Genomic DNA, 26984 nt, shown 5'->3' on the forward strand with positions numbered 1-26984 from the left:
GTAGGCAAGAGGACACCCCCACCACCAGCTGTCACATGAATCTTCAATTACTAGTCAACACTCCAAAGGAAGAAAAATTTATTTCAACCTCTCCAAAGACAATATGGCAAAATTCCCATGAACCTTATTGATACTACACTGCTCTCCCTGCTGACATTATCCAGGTTCTCTAATTGGCTGCAATCTCAATTTTGAGTATCCACTGCAGGGAAGACAAGAAGGGAAAAGGTAATTTTTCTTTCAGGATTTGAATGCTTTTTTTTAAGTATTCCTTTCTTTATCAGAAAGGGACCATAACACAAACATTAGCAGTCTGCTATTTTTATTTTCATATGAAGGTCTCAAAATGTGTGCAACAACAGATATCTGCTGCATTAGTCACTGGCCTAAAAACTCTGATGCAGGCAGGAAGCAAAGACCACCTTGAGGCACAACCCCAGCTTCTTAATCCCAACAATTTCACTGGAAAAACCCTTGACAAAACAATGCAAATTACTAGACCAGTGCTGGACCACTGTGTATAAGAATTTGTGAACTCTTGACATGAAATAACTCACTGTTTCAGTCTAGGCAAGGTTTTCAGCTAAAAATCACAGTGGACAGACAATCCTTCTCACCTACAGAAAGCAAAAATGTAACAGTAATAAATCCTTTTCCACAATTTATACCTTTACTTGGTCTCTCTGTATCTGCTAGCAATAAAGTCAGGTATATTTTATAGTTTTTGTTTAGACGACTAACATTCTAGGTAAGTTGAGATTAGGACCCAGATAATCTTTTGGTTTATTGCCATTTTATAGCCAATTTCATCCCCCTCCTTGTCCAATATGGCAGATGGATTGTTCCAAGTCAAACTACAGTAAATCACATCAGAAACTGTATTAACTTTGTGCAAGTATTACATTTTTTAAATTCCCTTTTACCTTTGACTGATAATCCTATTTATACTGCCTTAATAAGGTCTAACAGGATAAGTGAAGGTTACTTGAATTTATAACTCTATCTAGTATGTTTGTCTGCAAGTTTCTGTCATGAAATATCTACTAATTAATGGGAAGAACTTTCCAAAGGCACAGAGGTTTCTTGTGTGACTAGTCTCAAGACCCACAAAAAACAAACAAACAAAAAAAAAGATAAAAAAAGGATTAGGACAAATACCATCAGTTATGCATCTATTCACCATGAAACAAAAGTTAAAGAGCAGCCCGCTATAGTTTCTTCTCTACACTTTCTAGCTGTTTTTAACCCAGTAGGAGGCAACCCAATCCTGAACAGAGTCTGCAATAGGGAACAGCATAAAAAATTCTTCCTAGTTCCTATACTGATTTACGTGAGTCATCTGGCAGGCTAATTCCAGCAGCTTTCACCTTTCCTGCAGTCACGTCACCAAGATACTCAAGTACAGGAAAGCACCAGTGTATTTTCTGTGGTAATTTCATTAGTGAAGATAAGTACATGCAGAATAAAATTGTTCTCGGGGGGAATAAAAACCCTTTTTGATGACACAAATATTATCTCAGTATGGTTGAAATACCTCCCAACACTGGTTTCCCCCCCACCCCAGTTCTTGTAAACATTTCAAATTCTAGCCCACAGTTTGGACCCACTCCACCCCTTTTTTTGTGCCCACACTACGCAGACGTCCCACAGCTAAATGAGGATGTATGTCCACTAATTTAACCATATCTTAAGACTAACTTTACATTTCTGTAATATTCTTTTACACACATACTAGCATTTATGCTAGCCAAACAATTTCCAATACTATTTCTACTACAGCTATTTCTATTTTTAATCAATTGGGAGGCATGCAAGCATCACTGAGATGGAGGCCACACATTTGAAGTAACAGCTGCAAACATCTAATTATAACTTGGTATTACCTTCTACAAAACTGAAGTTTTAGTAAGGAGAAAACTGAGTACTGTGCATTTATTTTTGTTTTGGTTTTATTTTGTTTGGGGTAGGTTATATCTAGTACAATGAATATTACACTACTGACTGACTTGTTCGGGAGGTTAATTTTATAAGGAAGACAACCTTAACTTGCCAAAGAGAGGCTCCATTTGTAATATCTGACTGCAAACGATCTTCTGCTTCTATTTATATGTCTGCCAGACTCTCTAACGTTTGGTAAACATAACTTTCTAGCAATCAATTGGCCATCAAATCAAACTTCTATCAGCTGTTGCCAGAGAGGAGTGCTAGGGAATGGTACGTCTTTCTCTGCACTCCCTTGACTACTGGATGATTTCTTCTTTAAATGAGCAGATCCTGTGATAAACAAATTACAGTAATATCCTGCTCTTGGAGTAGACTCTTCAATTTGTGTTGAGTTTACGGCAACAAGCAGTAAAATTCTAAGAATGCATGTGGGTTTAGAACATACTTAAGATGTAGCCTAGAAAGATATACAATGCATCTGATCCATCTAGCCATTTATTATTCATAGCCATAAGTAAATAATTATTTTTACTGAGGCTTCCCACCTATTTAAGACTTTCAGTCTAGGTTTAGCAGGTGCAGACAGTTCTCAACAGCAAACTACTTCTTTACGAGTCATGAGTCACTGAGGTAGGCAGAGAAGAGTTCTAGAAAATTTTTATCAGCTTAGAAAGTAGAACATGCACAGTAGTGACTACTGTAACTCCAGAAATTACTTCCTAAGCAAGAAAGTCTGTTTTTTTAAATCTTTCTTTACAGATGCTGCAGAAATTGTTCAGTATGAGTTGAGGAAAGATTACCATGCTGTATAACTAATTGATAAGGTACTGACACCAGAATGACTTAAAAACAAACAAACTCTATCTCTGCTGAAATGTCCTCTCTCTTCACAAACAGCTTGGAATTTTTCATTTGATTCATTCTACTATCAGTGTTTTTTCCAAGCTAACAAAATTCAAAGTAATCTTTATAACTGCTAGTGTTCCCTATTTATACTGGCAACCTATCTGGAATACAGCTTTATTCTTATTATGTATTGAAATACAACAAGAGTTTGAAAATAGTCTGAATGCTTTCCCTTATAACTCCTTCTCAACCTCCATGCTCCCATATCAAATTGATTTTTATTTGACTGTTACCTTCCCCAGCTTTATAAATGAGTATTTTATTTCGCCCTTCAGTTCATTACTCCTGCAGCACTTTCTTTAATGTTGCCTACCTGTGTTTGTATTTGTTACCCACAAGAAGTTCTAGCAAACAAATTACCCAGCAACCATTTAAATTAAGTTTCTATTTCAAGGCACCACCAAATAATGTAATACATACAGCAAAAGATATGTAGCGACTACATCTATACTGTTTTTATGTATGTCTGAGAACAAACCCTGCTTTGTGGCTCGAAGCAGACTAGTTAGAATCCACAATGTTTCGGCATCTTTTGTACCAACTATACTGTTTATCAGCTAGAAGATGCTATAGTGAAAAGGCCACTTGAGAGCTTTGCATCACCACAGAGCAGCAAGAGGCTAGCATGCAGCAAGCACCACATCCTTCGATCATAGAATAACAGGCTGGAAAGGATCTCTGGTCCAACTCTCCACTCAAAGCAGGGCTAACTTCAAAGTGAGATCAGGTTGCTCAAGGCCTTTGCCAGTCAAGTTTGGAATACCTTCAAGCATGGAGCCCTCTGGATAACTTGTTCCAACGCTTAAACACCTTCATTGAGAAAAATTTGTTCCGTCTATTCAGATTTTCCCTTCTGGCAACCTGTGAGTGTCTCCTCTCATCTTTTTGCAGTGCACCTCTGTGAATGATGCTCTGTATCCATCTATTAGGTAGTGAAAGACAGCCATTAAATCCCATCTCAGCCTTTGCAACACTGAACAAACCTAGCTCCTCAGCCCTTCCCTGTACATCATGAACTCCAGCATCTTTCTTGTACCAGAGGGCCAAATCTGGATGTAGTTATTTCAGATGCATCTCTTTAGTGTCAGTTAGAGGGCAATAATCATATCCCTCAACCTACTGGCTATGCTCTTTGATTTTACCTACTTTCTGCACACCCTGTGATTACACCAACAAATATATAAAGGTCCTATTCAAAGGTCCTTTTCAAAGGTCTTTCAGCAGCTGTTTAGCACTACTTAGGTAAGCATACTAAGTACTCCTGCCACTGCCTGTTGCTGCTCATTCTGCTGTCAAATGGTCACTTCCACGCCCAAAACATGACACAAGTCAAATCAGTACTGAATGGATGAAGGAAATATTTCTTCCAATACCTGGAGAAAACAAGAGTTCTCTCTCTCAAAACATTTTTATTACTTCCTCTCTCAGTCCCAACCCCTTCCAAGCTTGACCCAAAAAAGACTGAAGATATGAGGTTTCACAGATGGGACTAATCTAGGAACCTAGAACCATCACCAGCTGTAGGCCCTAAAATTGAGATCCAAAGAGAAATCTATAGAGAAGAGGCTCATCATCATTGTTTGAAGCGCAGCTCTCCCTGATTTGCATCAAATCGATAACCAATCACAAGGTTGGACACAAGCTCATAGTTGGCCAAGTTCACAGTAGTGTATCTTTAAAACTCCACAATCTTTTGCCAGGACAGGCCAAGATCCTCTTCCCTCAGGAAACATTAGTTTCCACATCAGAAGTCAACACAGCATGTCCCTTGCTGCTTTGAGTCACCTGAATCACTAACCCACAAATGCACTTCATCCGGGCCCAGGACAACCTGCAGAATGCGTGCCAAGATGCAGGTGAATCACCTATAGTCAGCTGACCATAGGTGGAGGATCTTCTGGGCAAGTTGTACCCCACTGTCCTCTGAATCACTGCTGCTGCTTTCATGAGATGCACTGCCTTGCTTCCAGGTCTCCCAAAACCAGTTGCTCTCCCATATCCATGAGTTTAGGAGCCAGATGCAGGAAACCCAGGGACCAGACATGCAGAATGAAACACTCCTACAAGTCCACCAGGATGCTTTGCTAAGCACAAAACCAGTATTCCTTTACAGGTCTTTGATGGTCTTCCCCCACCCCCAAACAGTGTCCCTGATAAAGGCAACAGTCTGCAAGCTGTGTAGCCTGGGCTTCCATAACATCCTGCCACCTGGGCAAACAGCTGCTGCACAGGAAGGCAGAAGCAATAAAAGAGATGCCACCAGTCTTTACAGAGCCAAGAGACAACATACCATTTCAAAGTAACAAGCTTGTTTGGTTTGGTTTTTTTTGTTGTTTGGGTTTTTTTGTTTTGTTGTGTTGTGTTTTTTTAAACTAGAAAGAGCTGAGTCAACGAGCTTTAAGTAAGGCATGTCAGCTTTGTTGATGACAATTTACCATCTTCAGTCTAAAAGCAGCAGGCAAAGTAGCTCCTGCGTTAGGATGGCAATAAGACCATGAGACTGGTGGCTTCTGTGCACCTACCCCTACCACAAGGAGCAACTGGCTGCTCTTCCTGAGCCAATAAATTCAGACCAAGGAGTGTGATAGGACAAGGTGCTAGAGAAGCTTTGCCAGTCCTGTTGCCTTTCTACAGCTTCCTACTCTGGAATTACCTGCACAGCTGACTCTCACCCCTGTCCTCCTAGTCTTGATCAGGAGAGCTTCCCTGGTCCCCAAGAATGGATGATCAATGCCCTGCGAGCCCGAGTGTTGGAGGGGGCTGCCAAGAGGGCAGTGCAGCAGGTGTGTCTGCGGAGGTACACAGAATATGCAGGTTAATTCTTTGGTAGGGCTTGGAGACAGGCTGCACTGCTGTTGCCTTTTGAGATGACTGGAGCCCAAGTTTTCCAGCTGGATGCACAACTTTGTAAGAGAAAGCTGTGGGCTTTCTTCATCAGCCGCATTGCAAATGGATTCCTTCAAGCAGAGTGCTGGTCAGGTTGTCACAGCAACTACTGGTAAGGGTCCCTAATGCCACACAACAGGAAGGAAGAAGAGTGACAGGACTCTGATGATACTCCTACAGACTTGCAGCAGTCTGCAGGTGAGTCTGCCAGAAAACTGTAGTTCATGAAGTGCAAGCAGGAGTACAAGGGAAAGACAAAGTTTGTCTCTCAGAGGCTCTGTGCTAAGAGCACTTCCCTACTCTGCTTTTACAGTGATCTGAATGGCAAATACTGAGAATCTCACACTGCCTGAAGTATGCCCTTGGAACATAGATGAGCCTTTGAAGAACACAGTGTATCACCCTTGCTTATTACACAACGCTGTGTGCCACACTTCTCCCCAGCCAAATCTGCTCAGGTAACCTTGGGCTACTCCTCCCACCAGCACACAACTAGCTGTAGCACCTGCTGCAGGACAGGTTTGTCTTCATCCCTTCTCTTGAGTAGCCTCAGTTCACAGAATAGTAGTACAGTACAGCCCCAAAAGTCCTGAGCCAAGGTGCTGAACACAGCCCTCTTGCTGCTCTCATGTCTGCTCCCAGGGCCTGTCTCATGCAAAGCAGCGACGTATGCCCCCCTTGTCCCAGAATCACAAGCCAGTACCCCTACTCCAAAAATTCCTTCTGAAGGACAGATGTTGAGCTGCCAAGGCCTATTGCAGATCCTACCTTCCATCAGCTGGGTCACTCTGACTGTGGTCTGATCATGGGTGAACATGATTTCCCAGACTTGAGACCTAAAGAAGTATGAGGCAAAAGCACATAGGCCAAGCCCCTGAGTTTAATCCAGGCACAAAAGAAGGGAAGGGCACATAGGAAGGAGTGGGAAACATGCAGAAATTATTACCTCAAGTTACCTCATCAGACCAGGAAAGTAGTCGTTTCAGCTGTAGCCGTTGATTCGAAGAACATAGCAAGGGTGATGGGCAAGAAAAAAAGGCATATATATCTAGGACATAAAGCATGGCAGCTATTCTTCACTGAGAATTGTGTACGGGAGATAAGGAAGGGAAGGGCTGTCAGCACAGATGGGTGCAGGTGCTGTCAGAATTAGTTTTATTGCATTGCCGTGTGGAAATACTACCCACTTAGTGAAAGGTTCTCAAAGAACAGGACTCAGAAGACTACTGTTCCAGGTTTTCACCATTCTCTTGCATGGACAGTGAGAAAAGGGATTAGGTCAGTGATCTGCAGGCTGGTCCATGCCCCTGGGAACATGAACTTGCAGTTTTTCTCTTCTGTCAGACCATATTAGCAATGAAGCAGTGCTTCTTGCTTGCCTCCTTTCTCTTCCCTACAGACACACTTTAATCAAAACAAAACACTCAACCAGAGCTATGTTCCTACTGTGTGCTAAAGAGTCTTTTCCAAGCAGATGGTCATTCTGAAGCTGCTGACAATGGTTGTAGGGGGAGACGTGAAGAATGATGTGGTCTGTGATAACAGTCCCTCTCTAGATGCTGGGCTGGTTATCCAGCAGCACTGAGCTGCCAACTGACTTGCTCCCAGTGCATCAGTATGTATTCCAAGCAGCAAAGACACTGACTAAAGAGCGGTGGCTAAGGGCCCTGGAAACACCAAGCAAGACCCTTTCTGGTCCTTCTGTCCCAAACAAAACAGAAGTACAAATACTGAGAAGGTTGCTCTGCAGCTACCAGATTGAGGTTTTGACAGCACACCTACCTTTTACAAGGTGCATGCAGGGTACAGTGGGGCACTGGGGTATGGTGGAAAACTGCTGGAAAACTAGATAAGAGGAGGGAGCAAAAGCTAGCACAGCTTATGTCCACAGAACTGCACTTCAGTATCCATTTTTCCTTTGGCCTTCCACACTGAGGTAACTACCTGGAGTGATTCTAGCATACATTAATGCACACAGAAAGTGGCTCTTCAAGAGAATGGGCTCCTTAAGAAACAGTACAGACTCACTTAACATTAATTTCTGCTCTTACTTAACTAATCCTTTTTTTTTTTTAATATATACTTCAATCACTTTTACATCTGTAACCCCCAAAATCATAGAATCATAGAATCGTTTGGGATGGAAAAGACCTTTAAGATCATCGAGTCCAACCATCAACCATGCCCACTAAACCATGTCTACGCCTTGTCTACGTGTTTTTTGAATACCTCCAAGGATGGCGACGCCACAACTTCCCTGGGCAGTCTGTTCCAATGCCTGACAACCCTTTCAGTAAAGAATTTTTTCCTAATATCCAATCTAAACCTCCCCTGCCACAACTTGAGGCCGTTTCCTCTTGTCCTATCACTAATTACTTGATAGAAGAGACCAGCACCACCTCACTACAGCCTCCTTTCAGATAGTTGTACAGAGCGATAAGGCCCCTCGGCCTCTTTTTCTCCAGGCTAAACAACCCCAGTTCCCTCACCTGCTCCTCATAGGACTTGTGCTGTAGACTCTTCACCAGCTTGGTTGCTCTTCTTTGGACACGCTCCAACACCTCAATGTCTTTCCTGTAGTGAGGGGCCCAAAACTGAACACAGTACTGGAGGTGCGGCCTCACCAGTGCCCAGTACAGGGTGACGATCACTTCCCTGCTCCTGCTGGCCACACTATTTCTGATACAAGCCAGGATGCTATTGGCCTTCTTGGCCACCTGGGCACACTGCTGGCTCACATTCAGCCGGCTGTCGACCAGCACCCCCAGGTCCTTTTCCGCCAGGCAGCTTTCCAGCCACTCTGCCCCAAGCCTGTAGCGCTGCATGGGGTTGTTGTGACCCAAGTGCAGGACCCGCACTCGGCCCTGTTGAACCTCATACAATTGGTCTCAGCCCTTCCTCAAATGCCCTTCTCCAGACCCCCAAAAGGATAGCTTAATATCAACAATGCTGTTACAGGCTAAAAGGAGTAAACAATACAAGCTGGCAACAGTAAAAGTCAACACAACTAATACTTAATTGGTCAACACATTTAGCAACAGAAAGAATCAGTCCCACAACCATGATTGGAGTCATAATTTAGAATGCAAGACAAGACAACATGTGTCTACTTTTTTTTCTTTCATAAAACCAGGGCTTTTCTTTCAAGATCAGGACTACTACCATTGATCTACTTCAACCTGTACCAAAGGCTGTATCTAAATATTGTGATCAATTCTGCAAGTATCTAAATCTAAAGGAAAAGTGGAGAATGGGATTTCTGGGAGGTGGCAGTAATGGATACACAGTTTCATTTTTGCTGGACTCTCACAAATAGTAGTAAAAACCAGATACAGTTGAACAGTTACTGATGCTCTAAAATATGCATTATAGTGCATTTTATTAGCCTAGAGAATAAAATTTCCATAGTAACACCACGCTCACTGAATACCTCAAGCTTTTTTGTGTACTGTTAACAAAAAACATATCTCTAATAAGGTGGAACAATCTTATGAACTAACCAGTACTGTTATTACTATCTGCTAATATCATCTTCTGATGCCAAAGTCGTCTTTTCTTTTTACTCTGAAACTTCATATCACAGCTTGATAATAGACTATTTGATTATTTTCCGTATCCCTGCCAAATTTTTTATTGTGAAAGCCTTTTAAGAATGAGACAAATGAATTGCACACGTTTAAGAAAACAGACATCACGCAAAGTTACAAAACCAAAGTAGAACACTTCATACAATTTCTATTTCACTTTGCAGATAAAAAAAAATCTCACCCCAACTTTTTAAAGGAAGTACAACAGCTGCACTTGAATATGAATCTCTCCAGTGCTGAAGTTCACCTTTAGAGACAGAGTGATTCTATCACTTGCAGATGAGTAATAGTAACTGTATCTCCCACCAAGCACATAGAAGAGCTTCTCTTTAGTAACAAATACTCTGCTGACACAACATTCCATTTTAAAAATGGTCCTTCAATAAAGGCACTCACTTTTGTAGCTGTTGGTTCCACTAGTCTCTGACGGTGGCGTGCTGAGCTGAAATGACTCTTCTGAGGCGTCCCTTCCTGACAGTGAATGGAGAAAGGGGAGGAAGAAGAACAGAGAAAAGGAGGGAAATGGATCGTGGAGGGGATGGAATGGAAGATGTTGGAGAAGGGAGAGGGAGAGTATTTAACTGAACTGTATTTTCACTAACTTTGTAAAAGCTTTATTAAATCAATTTCAATAATACCACTGTACAAATAGCACAAAAATGAAGCTTTTGCTAGAAGCAGCCTCATGATGCTTTTGTATATGTATTATTAATATGCATTTAATGACACCGTCTACAATAAACACACACACATGTACACATGCCTACTTCATTTCTAGATACACGTTAAAGTTAAAAACCCATTCACTTCACTCTTCCCAAGTATATACATTATCTTACATTTTCTGTACCAATTTAAGAAGTTACATACAAGAGAACCCAATCCACAAGCCATTCCACCCAGGTGGATTCACACTAACCCAAAGACCAGCATCTCCTCTAATAAAATACAACTTTTTACTTTCACATTCTCCATCCAGAGCTTCAACAGTCTATCAACCACCTTATGTTTTAGAGATTTTTACCTAGCAGAGACAAATACATTTTCCTGAGAAAACTTGAGAAATAGCAGCCTCACACATGTAAAACATAAGCATTTTCTCTTAGAAAGAGAAATTTGAAAGAGCATTCAATTGAAAAAATAGAAGCACAATAGTCTTCATCACATGTGCAAAATTATTTAGAACAATACCTCACTGCAGCCAGTCTTAAAACTACCTTGATTTGCTGGAGCTGCAAAGGGAGGACTGCCTCCTAGGCTTCAAACAGTGTACTACTTGGTTGTCTATTCTTGCTATTTCTTGTGGTTCCCGCTCACTGATTAAAATTGGTACCAAGCAACCTCTAGAACTGGGACCAGACTGCCCCTAACCTTCTCCTACATGGATGGAGCTGCTCACCTTTCAAGAAAAAAAAAATTACTTCCACATACCCAAACTGCTTTAGTACCAAAAAAAAAAAATTGAAACTAGAAACAAATATAAAGTTTAAGCAAAAACATATAATAATATATTTAATAACTATACTGTATAATCTGAAATTTTACAAAGCAAAAACTTAGTATTTTTATCTCCTTTTCCTACAATGACAGGAAAGAATACTACAGATTTCTATTTCTTTTGCTGGTCTTCCTGCCTCTCAGGCTTTCAGCAGAGCAGATTATTGGAGAAGTTTTGTTTCTCTTTCACATTCACACTTTCCCCTTCACTGAAATCTTATTGATACTCTTCAGACATCATAAAGCCATACTGAAGAGGTGTTAGTCTAACACATCTAAGAAAAATTCTGAATTTACCTACTAGGGTGAACAGCTTTTCTAGAAACTGATTCAACTTATCCCTACCTCTTGACAGCCTAAATACATACCTTCAATTAAACAGCCTTGCAATGTTTTAACCATCCAAAACAGTAGCACTTGTTCTGTTTGCTTTCAAAATTAAGAAAACTTCTAAGTTAATTTTCTGTATGAATTCTACCAAATATGGCATCTGAATCTTCAGGAGATAATTTGTCACAAACAGGACTGAAGATTAAGCATCTACTCCATCATTTCTAGAAACTCCAGGGGAACCACAAGAATTAACATGCTCATTAACTTCACAAACATTACAGAAGTACTATTAAGACAGGAAACAAGGATGGTTTAGGCAGATTGTTTAAGTCTTGGGAGGAAGGGATAACACACATAATAACTAAAATTAAAATATGTCAGAGCAAAAACCAAAAGACACCAAAAAAAACCCCTCCAATCCTTCCATCAGTACCATAAAACCTGAAGAACTCTTTATACATTAACAGGTGATAACCTGATAACAGTAACACTTCTACACACCATTGCTTCTGTTAGAATTCAGTGAGAGCATTTTCTACTAACATACACACAAAAAAAACCAAGGTAGTGCAGGAAGAAGTCCCAAAACACTAAGTTGTCTGAATAATTATGCCAACCAGCCAAAACTGAAGTAAATCTTGGGTTTGCCTGTAACTGCATTTTTTTTAAGCCAGTTTTAAAATACAGTACTGTTTCTGGTCAAAGAACTTGAATTAACCTGAAGAGTTTCTTTTTTTGGCTTTGTGCTCTCTTCACCACTTTTTAAGTACGTACAGAGGAAAGCAAAGTTTTAATTAATATGGAACATGAGCACTGTTATTGAAATCAGGAAGAAAAGAAGACAAAAGATACTTAGCCAATGCTGTCCGTATCCCACACAGCACAACAGTCAAAGATTTTTCCAGGATATGAAAGATACTGGTTCAAAATCCTCTACCTCCTGAATATCCAGTAGACAGAAGACCTGTCATTTAGTTTCTTCTCCAAGATACTTTACTCTGTCTCAGTGTCTCCACGAAGTTTCCAATTTCTACAGCCCCTCACTGCTGTACCGAGTATGAACTCTATAGTCAGCTACTTCAGATATGCATCTGATGGGGAGAAGGTATGGGTCAAAAGCCTACTCCAAATCACAGGAGGCAGAGGATGAAAATTCATGAGACTGTTTCCCTTTCTTTCTCACTTTCAGAAGCAGCACACAATTCCTTCTGGGAGTCTTCTCCAAAAAAAAGTCAGAATATTTTACAAATGCAAGATAGACTTGCTTGTATTTCTGAAAAGATATCCACAGGGTTCTTTAACTGAAAATACAATTCTACTCAAGTTGGCAAATATTTCTCAACATCTTAAGACTCTGCTTTTCAAAACTTCATTTTTACCCCTCCTTAACAAAACGGCTTCCACTCTCAGCAAGACACCATGCAGGGCCAGCTCTGTAACTCAAAAAGTTCTCATGGAAATCATCAGAGATTATAGCCACCTTGGGAAGATTACATCATATCCACCAAATCAAAGATAGGAGGAGTAGTGCAAACTAACCTTAATTAATAGAATCAGCATTACAGAAAAAGTAGTTATCTAACATTGTGTTTTGGGTTTGTGTGGCGGGGTTTTTTGGTAGCGGGGGAGGGGCTGGAGGGGTGGCTCCTGTGAGAAGCTGCTAGAAGCTTCCCCGGCTCCAAGTCGGACCTGCCTCGGCCGAGGCCGAGCCCATCAGCAATGGCGGTAGCACCTCTGGGAGAAAATATTTAGGAAGGGAAACCTGCAGCAGAGGAGGGCAGTGGGACGTGATAGAACTGCTCTGCAGACAGCGAGGTCAGTGAGGAAGGAGGGAGAGGAGGAGCGGGGCAGGAGGGGATGCCCCTGCAGCCCGTGGTGAGACAGCAGGCTGTCTCCCCCAGCCCATGGAGGGGAGCGGGGGAGCAGATGCCCACCTGCAGCCCGGGGAGGACACCACGCTGGAGCAGCATCTTCAGATGCCCCCGAAGATGGCCGTGACTCCATGGGAAAGCCCGGGCTGGAGCAGTCTATGACTGAAGGACTGCAGCCTGTGGAAAGGACCCACGCTGGAGCAGTTTGTGAAGAACTGCAGCCTGTGGGAAGGACTCACCTTGGAGAAGTTCATGGACTACTGTCTCCCGGGGGAGGGACCCCACACTGGAGCAGGCGAAGAGTGAGGAGTCCTCCCCCTGAGGAGGAAGGAGCAGCAGAGACAAGGTGTGATGAACTGACCACAACCCCCATGTCCCCCTGTACCGATGTGGGGGGAGAAGGTAGAGAAAATCGGGAGTGGCAATGAACCGGTAAGGACAGAGGGGGAGGGGAAGGTATTCTAAGGTTTGGTTTTACTTCTCAGTATCCTTGTTTTGATTTGATTGGTAGTAAATTAAATTGATTTTGGTTTTTCCCCAAGTTGAGCCTGTCTTTTGCCCGTGATTATAACTGGTTAGTGATCCCTCCCTGTCCTTGTCTTGACCCACGAGCTTTTCTTTCCTCCTCATCCCACTGCTAATGGGAGGAGCAAGAGTGCGGCTTCGTGGTGCTTTGTTAACCAGCTGGGCTTAAACTACGACAACTTGCATAAAACATTTGGCTACAGCTGCAGAAGGCTTTTCTGCTGGTGGTAATGTCTTTTGATAACACTCCATTAAACTACTGGTGTAACTGACTAAAATGAGCAGTAAGTACTATGGCTAGGCAACCTTACCACTTCTCCTTCTGGGAGATACTCTTGAAACCTTTAGTAATTTCTTTTTAAATCTCTCAATGCCCTTCCCATTATCATTTAACATAAACTTTAATATAGTTAAAAAATGGATGCTTGAAAAGGGTCTCCCTTCTATCACAGCTTGGAACCAATGGGAGGGTCAACTTAATCTTGACATTAGCTAGCAAAAGTGCTGATCTTCAGAGGCCCTGCCTTCTCTCTTCCTAAAGTTATTAACCCATGTAACATGAGATCCTGTACCAAACTGAGGAACTGGGAATTCTTTGCTGTTATTGGCAATTTTTTTTTCCTTCCTGTCTTCCCTTCAGAATGTATTTCAGGAGCAGTTAAGAACTGTGATAAACACAAGTTACACCTGGAAAAATCCCAATACAGCACAGATACCATTTCAGAAGCATAAAAGTATACCTAAATTGATGTGATTAGTCCTATGACAAAGTAAAAAGTCTTCTGACTATTAAAATACTTATGTGGGCTGTGCCTCCAATGACACTAGCCATGTTGGTACACCAGTATAAGACTCTGAATCAGAATGTATTAACAGTTCATTTTATTAGCACAAAATAATCAGATGGGTAGACGATGCAATACTGCCTTTTGGTGGGGTTAACATCAGCAGATACATGATACACTGCTGGATTACAGAGAATCCGTAGCAGTTTTGATACTAACAGGCAGTAGAACTCAAGACAGCTACCAGATTCATTATCCCCTGTGCGAAAAACAAAGGACATTTCAGTTATATTTTTAATCATAAATACATTCCACTCACTTTTGTGCTGCTAGTCACTTGGTAGCAGAGGCTTCACCTCCTCGCTTGGACAAGGAACATGTCTGGATGCAAGTCATGCCATGGCTTCCCACCATGAAGACTTCAGCAGTAACCAGATTCAGGAGCTCCTCTCTCCTCAGCTCTCCCACCAGCTCATTGCTGCCCTGAAGCCAGAGTTCACTACTCCCTCTACCATACCTGTACAATTGTGTGTGGTTCTATTCTGTAAACCCCAACACTGACATGATCCAGGTTAAACATAGCTGCTGTGGGAGCAGGAGAGTCATAGCCAGTCTGATGTCAGCCTTTCTGATGAACTCAGAGCTGGGCTGATGTGAAATGGGTCACTGAAGAGAACAGCTGGACTGGAGACTCTATATGCCACTCTGCTGCTAAAGCTCTTTATGGTGGAACTGCCAGCAAAGCCTAGTAGGCAAAGTCAAGTAGGGATGAAAGTTCATCACTGGGACATGTTAACATATGAAGAAAGCTACCTTGAAGGTGCAACTGAGATCAGCAAGAGATTAACAAAAGCTGCTGGGACACTGCATGCAAAAAATGTAACTGGAATTAGAGGTAAGAATAAAGATGAGAGTAAAGAGAAGCCCATTCTTTCACTACAGAAGAATTCAATATAGAGCATTTGAAGTATGCAGAGACATTAGACTGTATGTATACAGGTTTTTCATTACATCATAACCTTATGCCCCTTCGTATTGCATTCCAGCTGATAAAAAAAAAAAAACAACCCTTCTGCAAACATCAGCTGTATGTACTGCTCCAGAAACGATTGTCTAACAAGGGCAGACAAACCACAGAAAAAGAAAAGGCTAGGATCAGGGTCAGTGTCTCAGAGCTAGAACTATTTTTCATTTAAAAAGCAAAAAAGAAAAGAAAAGGAAAAAAAAGATCTACACACTGGAAAGGGTATGCATTCAGAGAAACTGCAGTTATTACCAGCAAAGCACATGCAGTGGATCCATGACACCCTTGCAGGGTGAATGTCCTTTCCAGAGGAATAGGTCAGTTGCAATTGTCAGCTAACAAAATAAAACGATAGTCAGAAAACTAGCTCTTTGCAAAGGCCAACATGATTCACATCAACAAGGAGAGCTGAAGGAAAAAAAAACAAAAGATCCTAAATTATTCTCATCTAAGGCAAGGTATTTTAGGCACATGGCATGCAGAAAACTGGCCAGGAAGCAGAAAGAGTCAGAGACTTATTTCATTTAACAGTTGAGTAGTCCAAGAAACAACCTTGGGGAAAACAGACATCTCTAAAGAAAAAAAAAAACAGAAACAAAAAAAAAACAACAACCAACAACAGAAATAAGGGGCATCAGGTATTGAGCATGTTACATAGTTTATTTCTGAAGGCACAGAAGCCTGAAAGCAGGTGTGAGGAGGAATCATGGTGTTGATTGCATAGGCTGGTAGCTAATTCAATGATGTACAGGCTTTAATATTGATACCAAAAGCAGTTTCCATACAATAGCAGTTACCATTAACAGCATAGTTGTTCTCGTGAAAACAGCAATATCTATAGACAAGCTAGTGAGAACATCAAGTGACACAAGCACGTGCTCTTATTTGAAGAGACTTCTACCTTTAGATTGAAGCAGCCACTGTCCTCTCTTTTTTTCTCTCCATTTTTATTAGCTGCCAGACCAAGATCAGAAGCAACAGTGGCAGTAATTCCATACAGAGATGAATTCACCAAACACCACAGCTGGCCCAACAGCTTTGCAAGTATTTAGCACCGAAGAAAAAAAATTCACAGCAACATCTCCATCCACATCAAGCTGGACAAATCCTAATGCTGGCAGGTCTATTTCAATGTTTTAATGTTATTAAGTGTCAGACTGAACAAAACCTCCTCACATATCCCCAGTCCATGATCTTTAAGCATGCTTCCTCCTCCAAGACTAGCCCTGTGCTATCTCCTCAAGATCTATCTGCACCCAAGATTTAAGTCCCTGCCACATCCTTCAGTGCCCTACACTCCAGCCTGAGCATCCTGGCATTTGCATCTAGCAAAAGCTGCAACAAAGCTCATGGCCAAGGGCTTCTGTCATGGTTAAGATTCCATCTTGAACATTCTTACACACTGCAATCCACCTCCTGCTCTATAGTGTCTCACGCTAGCTGCAGTTGTTCCACTCAATTACCTAACCAACTGTGCTCAGAGGGCAATGTCATAGAGTCAGTGAGACGCCACAGTGCTATGCTGCAGCCAGTATAAGACTGCATAACACAGTGCTGTACAACTGCCCCTGAAGTCTTAATTTCAAAGCACAGGTCAAGAATTAAGTCCCTTCCCTCTGTAATCTAAGTGTGTTAGAGGCACATCTAATAAATAGGTAAAAGGAGATTAGGAAACAGAAGCTACAGTAGATCACCTTTTTTCTTCCCGATACCAAAGTAGAATTGCTGGCTCTGCTGATGCTAATGACCAGATGAGATCAATGTGACTTAGCATTTTTATTTTTATATATATATGCACAAAATAAATAAATATATAAAGACCTAAAAAGCTTTATAATCCTACTGAATTGGACAGTAAGGCAAAGAAATGTGAAAAAAGTGGTTTATTCTGTAAGTCTGATCCTCAGTCCTTTCACTGTCCCTCTCCACGACCCATAGTTCTCAAAGTTTGGGTTTGTGTGGCAAGGTTTTGGTAGCAGGTGAAGGGCTGGAGGGGTGGTTCCTGTGAGAAGCTGCTAGAAGCTTCACCGGCTCCAAGTCAGACCCGCCTCTGGCCAAGGCCGAGCCCAACAGCGATGGTGGTAGCGCCTCTGGGAGAACGGATTTAAGAGGGGAAACCTGCAGCAGAGGGGGGAGTGGGATGTGAGAGAAACACCTCTGCAGGCAGCGAGGTCAGTGAGGAAGGAGGGGGACGAGGTGGAGAAAATCAGGAGTGGAGCTGAGTCAGGATGGAGGGAGGGGTGGATGGAAGGTGTTTTAAGATTTGGTTTTACTCCCCATTATCCTTGTTTTGATTTGATTGGTAGCAAATTAAATTGATTTTCCCCAAGTTGAGTCTGGTTTTTGCCCGTGATCATAATCAGTGAGTGATCCCTCCCTGTCCTTGTCTCGACCCATGAGCTTTTCTTTCCTCCTCATCCCACTGCTGATGGGAGGAGTGAGCAAGCAGTTTTGTGGTGCTTTTCTGTCAGCTGGGCTTAAACCATGACACACACATGTACCCTTCAGAGTGGAAACAAAGCTCTTCATCGGTATATTTACTTACTTCCTAGTAGCAGTCGTGATATTTACAAAAAGGGCTGGAAGGAGGATCCAGGAAACTACAAGCCTGTCAGTCTGACCTTGGTGCTGGGGAAGGTTATGGAGCAGATCACCTTGAGTGCCATCACATGGCACATACAGGACAACCAGGTGATCAGGCCCAGTCAGCACGCGTTTATGAAAGGCAGCTCCTGCTTGACTAACCTGATCTCCTCCTGTGACAAGGTAACCCGCTTAGTGGATGAGGGAAAGGCTGTGGATGTTGTCTACCTGGATTTTAGTAAAGCCTTTAACACCGTTTCCCACAGCATTCTCCTGGAGAAACTGGCTGCTTATGGCTTGGAGGTGTGTACTCTTTGCTGGGTGAAAAACTGGCCGGATGGCCAGGCCCCAAGAGTTTGGGTGAATGGCAGCTGGTCACAAGTGGTGTTCCCCAAGGCTCAGTATTAGGGCCAGTTCTGTTTAATATCATTATAAGTGATCTGGACGAGGGGATCGAGTGCACCCTCAGCAAGTTTGCAGATGACACCAAGTTGGGTGGGAGCGTTCATCTGCTTGATGGCAGGAATGCTCTACAGAGGGATCTGGACAGGCTGGACTGATGGGCCAAAGCCAACTGTATGAGATTCAACAAGGCCAAGTGCCAGGTCCTGCACTTGGGTCATAACAACACTACGCAACACTACAGGCTTGGGGAAGAGTGGCTGGAAAGCTGCTTGGTGGAAAAGGACCTGGGAGTACTGGCTGACAGCCAGCTGAATATGAGCCAACAGTGTACCCAGGTGGCCAAGAAGGCCAACAGCATCGTGGCCTGAATCAGAAATAGGGTGGCCAGCAGGAGCAGGGAAGAGATTGTTGCCCCCCCCCCCTGTACTGGGCACTGGTGAGGCTGCACCTCCAGTACTGTGTTCAGTTTTGCGCCCCTCACTACAAGAAAGGCACTGAGGTGCTGGAGCGCATCCAAAGAAGAGCAACAAAGCTGGTGAAGGGTCTAGAGAACAAGTCTTAGGACAAGCAGCTGAGGGAACCAAGGTTGTTTAGCCTGGAGAAAAGGAAGCTGAGGGGAGACCTTATCGCTCTCTACAGCTATCTGAAATGAGGTTGTAGTGAAGCGGGTGTTGGTCTCCTCTCCCAAGTAACAAGTGATAGGACAAGAGGAAATGGCCTCAAGTTGTGCCAAGGGAGGTTTAAATTGGATGTTGGCAAAAATTTCTTTACTGAAAGGGTTGTCAAGCACTGCAACAGGCTGCCCAGGAAAGTGTTTGAGTCGCCATCTCTGGAGGTATTAAGAAGATGTGCAGATGCGGTGCTTAGGGACATGGTTTAGCAGTGGATTTGGCAGTGCTAGGCTTAGAGCAGGACTCAATGATCTTAAGGGTCTTTTCCAACTTAAATGATTCTATATGCTTCATGATATACAGAAGGAATTATTCACACCCAATGGCTTTATACTTTCGGAAATAACACAAGACAACCAAGTGAAGTGTTACTTATTAAATCACCTTCTATGAGGAGAGCAAGTAGACAAGTTGCAAGATGTGCAGTTGATTACTGAGTATCTCAGAATTTCACTGTATTTACAAATGGATCTAAGGCTGTGGCTAATACCAGAGCTTAATGAAGCTTTACATGAGTTTAATGAAGTAAAATATACTTTTCCAGTTTTAGAAAAATAATGCTGAAATGTACCACTGAAAACTACAGAGTAGTAAAGCTGTCCTATTTTTATATCAGATATACAGCATTTGTAATCAAATGTGTAATTATAAAACTGAAGTTTAAAAAGTTTTTAAAAGTTTGTATCTTTAAATACATTTCCATTTTTCCCCAATTTACACAATAGAACGCTTCAACAAGTTCTACCTAAAAGGGTATTAACAAAGGTTGTAAACTTGGAAAGCAGTAAATTGGAAAAATCCATCTCCAGTACATTGCAACTTCAATTTCTTTTGTCAGTAACAGGTAGAATATTAAACTCTGGAAAGCTTTACTGTGTGCACAAATGTAAACTTAAGAAATCATGTAAGAACATCTAAACTTAAAAATTACAGAAGCCACCATTTACAACCTCTACCACTTATTCCAAAGCACCTCTTAAGAACTGCACTGTTACTTCTCTGATATGGTTTAGTAGACTGAAAATCACATCTGAGAGCTATTCATGATATTTTGTTTCTATTCAGATTGCAGAGCTATTGCAGCTAAAAGTGAAGCTGTATTTCATCCTGAAGCACATACCAAAACTGTAAGCTAACTGCTAGCTGGATAATGGGGTGGGACATGTGTGCAAGGTCAGAGAAACCACCTAGGGAAGGCAGACCAGCTGAGAAAGGCAGGCAAGCCCCAGTTGAGGTCAGTGACCTTCAACCAATGCACTCATGTCACTGAAGAGCACATCTGACAGGCCACCCCTCAGGCCCAAGGCACAGGACTCCCAGCTCACTGTCGACTACAGCTTCCAACCCAGTGCCTTAGAACCTGCACTTCTGGGTTTAGTCCCAGAGGTCTCATTTCCAGCCTCAAAATGATGACAGCACAGCTCATACCCACGCTGATACTCTAGGTGGCTACACTGCTCCTGTAAAGGGAACACACGTTGATTTCTTCATAAAGACAGACATGGAATCGTAACAGCATTTCACAAAGAAAGTTCAGCTTGGCACTTTGAAGTGACATAGAAACACCCAAATTTTCCTTAAAAAAAAAAAAATCAAGTTCAAGGGAAAGACTTTCCTTTTGATATTATATGACAATGTAGGTCTTATTATCTTGGAAAAATTTGTGAATACAAAGACTTTCCCCCTTTTCCCTCTCTGATAAAAGATTTGTTGTTCTTCGTTATTCATGCTAAAATAACTGGTCAGAAACATTTTGAAACAGTGTGCTGATAGAATATGTCAGTCTAGCAAAATAAAAATGGGTTGTGAAATTAGTCAATTTTACCAGAATTTTATCTTTAAACTGTTCCAAAGAACTATGAAGAATGCCATTAAACATTTTCTAAGTGAAACACAGGACTGTACTAACACACAAATAATATTTAAAAAGACAAAGCTTTAGTGAGACGAAATAGAAAGAGGAAGAAAGAAATATCAAACCACAACAATGCATATTTTTAAATGCTCCAAAGATTCGTAAACTTTTCTCCTTTATTCCAATGTAATAAAAAGTCAAAAGACAAAGTCCTTCACAAAGTTAAATTTCCACTGCCATTATTCATCTTTTTAGGAGAGTCAAAGAAAATACAACAAAGGGACAAATGAAATAAGAAATCTAGAAACAAAAGTTTTGTTTTAGAATGTGATGTTTGGTCTGATTTTTCTCCCTGTTGCCTCCCAAGGACTAAGACACCATAATGAAAGGACACCATTCAACTTCGGATAGTTTTAATATGTAGCAAAGGAAGAAGTAAATGTTGTGGGATAGATACAGAACCCAGTCATTCCACATTACTAAACATTTCAATAGTATCATTGCAACATTAATTCACCATATTATCCAGTTATGATTTTATTAATTATATGACAATTCAGAAAGTCAGCATACTAGATCAGCAATAACATTCCTTTATATATACAGCTTCCTGGCATTGGTTACCTGTTGAACAGATCTCTCAACGCTACCAAGACCATCTCTATCAAATAGATGTTTGATAAAAACAACTGGTGATTACATAAGGTCTGTCCAGGTATTACAGTCATTTCATACTTAGCACCATAAGTTCTTGGAGTGTATTAGAAGATAAATCTTTGACATCTCTGTATTATGTTATAGCTGATACGAAACAATATGGCCTGTTGTGAGGTTATGAGATCATGGTAACAAGAGACAACTAGGAAATTCAAGGTCACCAGCAGCCTTGCAGTCTTGAACAAATGAATTTCTCTGTGCCTCAACTTACCAAAGAGATAAGGAAATGCTATCCCTGTTTCAATGATAACAAGACACTGGGAAGGAAGAAAACAGAAAGATCTAGGGTGACTCAAAAAGGTAAATTACTTTCAAGTTTTTGGTGTTACAGCTGCAGATTGGTTATTCGGCTTTTTACTATTACGAAAAAAAGAAAAGGAATATTGTCTTTACAGGCAGTCTTCTTCCCATAAAGCTTAATTTACGGCATTAAAACAATTTGATTCTACATAGGCAGAAAGAGGTAGCTAGGATGTGCAGGGAGGGAGGAGATTGCATGCATTCTGTTCGCCCCTAAAATTTCACAAAACTAGATAGCAAAACATACTCTGCTTACATGAAACGATACTGAAAACCCACCAACATACAGTGCAGAAAAATCAAATTACGCAAGGTGACATGCAAGAATGCAACAGTTTGATGACAAAACTAAGAGGATTAATTTAGGCAGAGCCAGACAACTTTAGCAGAGGTTCAGAAGCTTGGAACTTACCTTTCTGACAATACGGTATACAATAAAAACATATGCAAGTCTTGCACTGGCATGAGAGGTAACAAACAATGTAGTATCTTCTCTCATTGTAGTCTCCATGACTTCAGAGTACTCTAAATTCAAATCACTTATTTTTGTAAAACAGACCAAGATCTTCAGACAGCAGGCAATTCACTGTGCCAAGTGTGGGGGCAGGACTAAGTTACAAATTTTTTACACACAGTTCTTCCCTCTCAGCTTTAGATTCAAGCAAGTGTAAAATGGTTTCGGATTTATTGGGGGGGGAGGGGTTGATTGGTTGGGGGTTTTTTTAACTATTAAGATGTTCATTTCTTGCTGATCTCCACTGCCTTAAATTTAGATCTTCAACGTAATACTTAACTAGGCTCTGTGCCAAGCTTTACAGGCTGATCAGGAAAGCTCTTTCTATTAGAGAACTATTCACAGCACAGCCAAAGCATAATAAGAAAGATAGATTTCTATCTAGTTATAGAATTTTTAAAAAAAGAAAAACGTAATGTGTTGTCAGTTATTTGACAAAGAATGTTGCATTATGGTACATGGGGCAATCCTCATAGCCAAGGCCAGAAATCAAGTCAATAAAAAACAACTTACACGTGTAGCTTCAATTTTAAACAGTAAGAAAACAAACCCTTGAAAGCTATCTCCCAAAGAGAACAGAAATCAAAGGCCAGGACTGCATCTTGCACCCATTACTCTGTCCAGCAACAGAAACTACTGGCAAAAGAAAAATTCATCTAAGGTAACCTTCTGTACCCCATTCTTGCAGCACAGCCATAGATGTTAAATTTTACGTAACAAAAATGTGTAACAGGTTTGCCCAAATTGCTCCGCAGTCTAACACATTAGCGTGCTGCGTACTCTCCCATTAGCACTTCTAGTTATGGCACTGCTCTCTTCTCCCTAACTGCATCCTGTTGAACACAGACAATCATTACAGTATTTGAACAAAGAACATTGGGCCATTCTTAAGGAGAAAAAGACAAGAATTAGTATCTGACAGGATTCTCATTGATTACTACATTTCCTCAGTGATGCTAGAGAGAAAACACATAAAAAATAGGTGCTTTAAATATGATATTTTTTCTAGAATAGCTCATTTGTGGAAACACATCCATTTAAAAGTGCCCAAATCGTCTCCCTGCATCTTCTTAGAGCCTGAAGACATGAACACACACTTCACATACCTATACGCCTAACCGGCTTTACTGGGATCAGCATCAGAAGAGCTTAGTATTGATTTGTCAGATAGACTCCATATCAGAGAGAAATGATATTGAAATAATTTAAGGTGTCTTTAGGGTGAAACAGGCAATCAAAAAGCATACACTACTATGCTTTGCAGCAGTGCTAAAAAACTAACTGGAATATTCCATTCTTACTGTTCAAACAAAGCAAAGGGCATAAGGTGCTACAGAAACAATTAAAAAAAAAACCATCAGTCCTGAACACAAACAAACAAATACATGGGAACTGATGGGGAGAAAAGAAAATGCACTGGTTGTTTTGTCATAATTCTATTTTAAAACCCCAAAACACCTTATGAAATGAGACATCACGATCAGTTCTTCCACAAACATGTCACAGATGGTCAAAAATAAGCAAGCCCTCAGCTGCCATCTCAATCAGAAAAGAATAGGGCTTTGCTGTGAGCTTAAACAGAATGTAAGAAAGCCAAAAGACAAACAGCAGAAAACCAAAGTTGCCATTACTGGCAGAGCAAATAGCAAGCAACATAAACAAACCAAAATCCAAAGACTCCTGAAAGAAATCTATGCTGAAAGATTAAGATCTATGCAGGGTCCTAAGAGAATAGACAGGAAAGTCAACCAAGTGCTATTTGAGAAATGAAACTGAACTAAGTCAGCAGTCAATGAAGATGTTACACTAGTTTAGCAGGCACAGTTCTCAAACTAAGGTAGAGACTGCTGTCTTCAGAAGATCAGGGAGAAACACAATGAGGTCTGTGCAGCCATCTCATACAAGTAGCTTTGTGAGAGTCAAATTTCTTATCACTACTGCAAAGCAGAGCACGAAAACACAGTAAGACCCGCTACCTAGTGGTAAACATTATATTGCTATACATTAGATCTTCTCCTCTGTTGCCAACCAACCCAAGAAAATTGTAGATTTTTGGCCACCTTGACCTAAGAACAATTTTGAACTGTAGCTTACAGACAAAAGCAAATATTCAGGGCAAAAGTGACAAAACAAGAAAATACTATTCAGCTTCATGCTTGAATGTTAAAATCTGCTGTTTATCATTGTCAAAAAGTCACAGATACAGTCTATGAAAACAACATACTTGATCACTGCTCTGCTTACACCAAATAAACTACAATAATGTTTTATGTTTAAACACAAACACAGTACTGTGTCTTGAGGAACCTAAAAAGGAAACAGCAAATGAACTAATAAAGAATTGGAGTACCATAAAATATAGCTTTTGCCCTAGTCATAAACATTTGCTCTTCCTAATTTTTCATTTCTATTACTCCTTCTTTCTTGCACTTCTCTACATTTACTAAAATCTTGAAAATTTTGAGGTAATTTAAAACAAGGAAACCACGTTCATAAGGGGCACTGGAGTCCTAAAATCAATTTTTCACTCATAACCTAAATTTTCCAGCTGTACCCGTGAGTGTTGTATTCAGAAAACGTAAGAGGATAGGGATTATTTTCAGGCTCTTCTGCACACAAATTCTGACTACTAAATTCCCTAATGTACCTGCAGAACTTGTGTACAATTAGGTTTTTTTAGAGCAACTGAAATGGTATCCTCCTTCTTGTGGCATAATTTAAAGCAAAGAGATAAAATACATTTAAAAACTTAACTCATCAAAAGAACACAAAACAGAAGTTAATGTAAGCACACATTTTATACACTTTTTAGCATGCTTCCCTTGCTTTTCACATAGGAAGAAAAAGTTACATTGTGGGACAGGAGAGGAATCTGCATTATATGAAAAGCATCTTCAGATATGTTTCTGTATTCCGTATAGCATCATTTATCTGTAGAGAACACCAAGAATATTCAAATACACAAAGCATATGCAAAAACATATGCACACTTGAAGTTCTAGCTTTCTAGGGCTAAAATACTATCAGAAGAATTGTGACGTGACATTTATCTCCACACAACATATTAATGCACTTCAGTGCATTGTACAAGCTAGGTATTCTAAAAAACTACCATGTTCCAGACAGCTGAAAATGAAATTCAGGAAAACATACATTGTTTAATAACAGGAACCACTAGTTACCAGTAATGCCACAAGCCCCATATTTTAACTAAGGGCCAGCTCTTAGTTTCTTTAAGATTGTGGTTTTGATAGCTTAAAACATTTCCTTGAAATTTGATCACCTGAATTTTTTTCTTTTACAGCACCTACACAAGAATGACATTTTTGCTATAGTGCTGCTAAATTAGATCTCTTATTTCTGACAGTAAAGCTTAAAAAAAACCCTTCTCATAATATTTTTCAATGCAGTTGTTCCCTTGCTTTGACACAGTGTCTCAGCTAGGGAAGATACCCAGGTGTCTATCCCTATGAAACAAAGCCAACTACCTATACAAAAGTAAGGAATTTCAAAAAGGACAAAGTACTCCAAACATAACATGCTCTGTAGAAACCCGGAGTTTAGCAACTAAAGTCTCTGAAGAGCCTGCTTTTTCTCAAGGGCACAGACACTGAGTGCAATTATCCTTTCTATCACTAATCCCAGTTGCTGCATGTCACTGTGGAGTGCTAAACTTGAGAACTAAAATCAAGGGGGACTTGAATGAAGAGGCAGGGGGAATCCAAGAGGAACACAACAGTAGAAAGTGAGAACAAGTAATTGAGTAAGATTACAGAGGACATGAGTGGCTGACAGGAAACAACGTTGTTCTGATTTACATCAGATGAAGCAAGGATCCTACAAAGAACAGAGTTAGGGTCACAGAAGAAGTTAGTGCTACATGTAAAGGGGAAAAACTAAAGCCAAGAAGACAAAATTTTTAAAAATTATGAAATTGCAGGTGTGAGTGTTTTCCTTTTTGATCATAACAATCATTTATGGATTTTTATGTAATTTTAATGCTCAGATGGATAATTGGCACTGCTATAAGCAAAAAAGTTTATTGATTTACTCTAATAGGAAAAGGAATTAATAGCATCTCAAAGTCTGTGGGCAATTTTGATAAAACCCCTAAATTAAGAAATGGAAAACTTAAGACTTTTAAAGCAAATGTAGTGTTTCAGCAGGTGAAAACAAACCTCAAATCATTATGCTAAACATGACACATGAAGCAGCATCACAGTCAAAACTGCATCAAATTTGAATGAAGCACCTTCTGAAAAATTGCAGAAACATGGAAAACTACTAGTTTCATTAGTTGTGACAAAGTGAGTAAAAACCAATGCTAATAAAACCATTTGTCAAACCAAGAACTACACATGGAATGGGGGGGGGGGGGAACAAAACAAAACCAAACCAACAAACCTGTTTCAATCGGAAGTTACTACCCTTCATGCAGCCATTATTCCTACTATTACTAACTAAGCAGGCAAAAAAAAAAACCACCCCAAAAAAAAAACCTTAAACAGATTTTGGGGATAAGCCAAGTGACTCAGAAACAGGAGCTAGCGAGTGCACAGAGGACTCCAAAGCTGGTTTTCT

At 40.7% G+C, this 26984-nt stretch overlaps 1 protein-coding gene across 10 annotated transcripts in view; it reads right to left on the reverse strand.

Moving 5' to 3' along the window:
- MAST4 (microtubule associated serine/threonine kinase family member 4) overlaps positions 1 to 26984 on the reverse strand; it is a 313563-nt gene that overhangs the window by 179529 nt on the left and 107050 nt on the right. For 5 of the 10 annotated variants that reach the window (XM_041120871.1, XM_030004201.2, XM_030004197.2 and 2 more), the window contains one exon: positions 9720 to 9794. The exons of the other annotated variants lie outside the window; for them this stretch is intronic. In XM_041120871.1, coding sequence (XP_040976805.1) covers positions 9720 to 9794 — 75 coding nt within the window. The remainder of the gene's footprint in view (positions 1 to 9719; positions 9795 to 26984) is intronic. 10 annotated transcript variants of the gene reach the window in all.

The sequence above is a fragment of the Aquila chrysaetos genome, chromosome Z, assembly GCF_900496995.4.
Source record: "Aquila chrysaetos chrysaetos chromosome Z, bAquChr1.4, whole genome shotgun sequence".
In the NCBI taxonomy this organism is placed as follows: Eukaryota; Metazoa; Chordata; class Aves; order Accipitriformes; family Accipitridae; genus Aquila; species Aquila chrysaetos.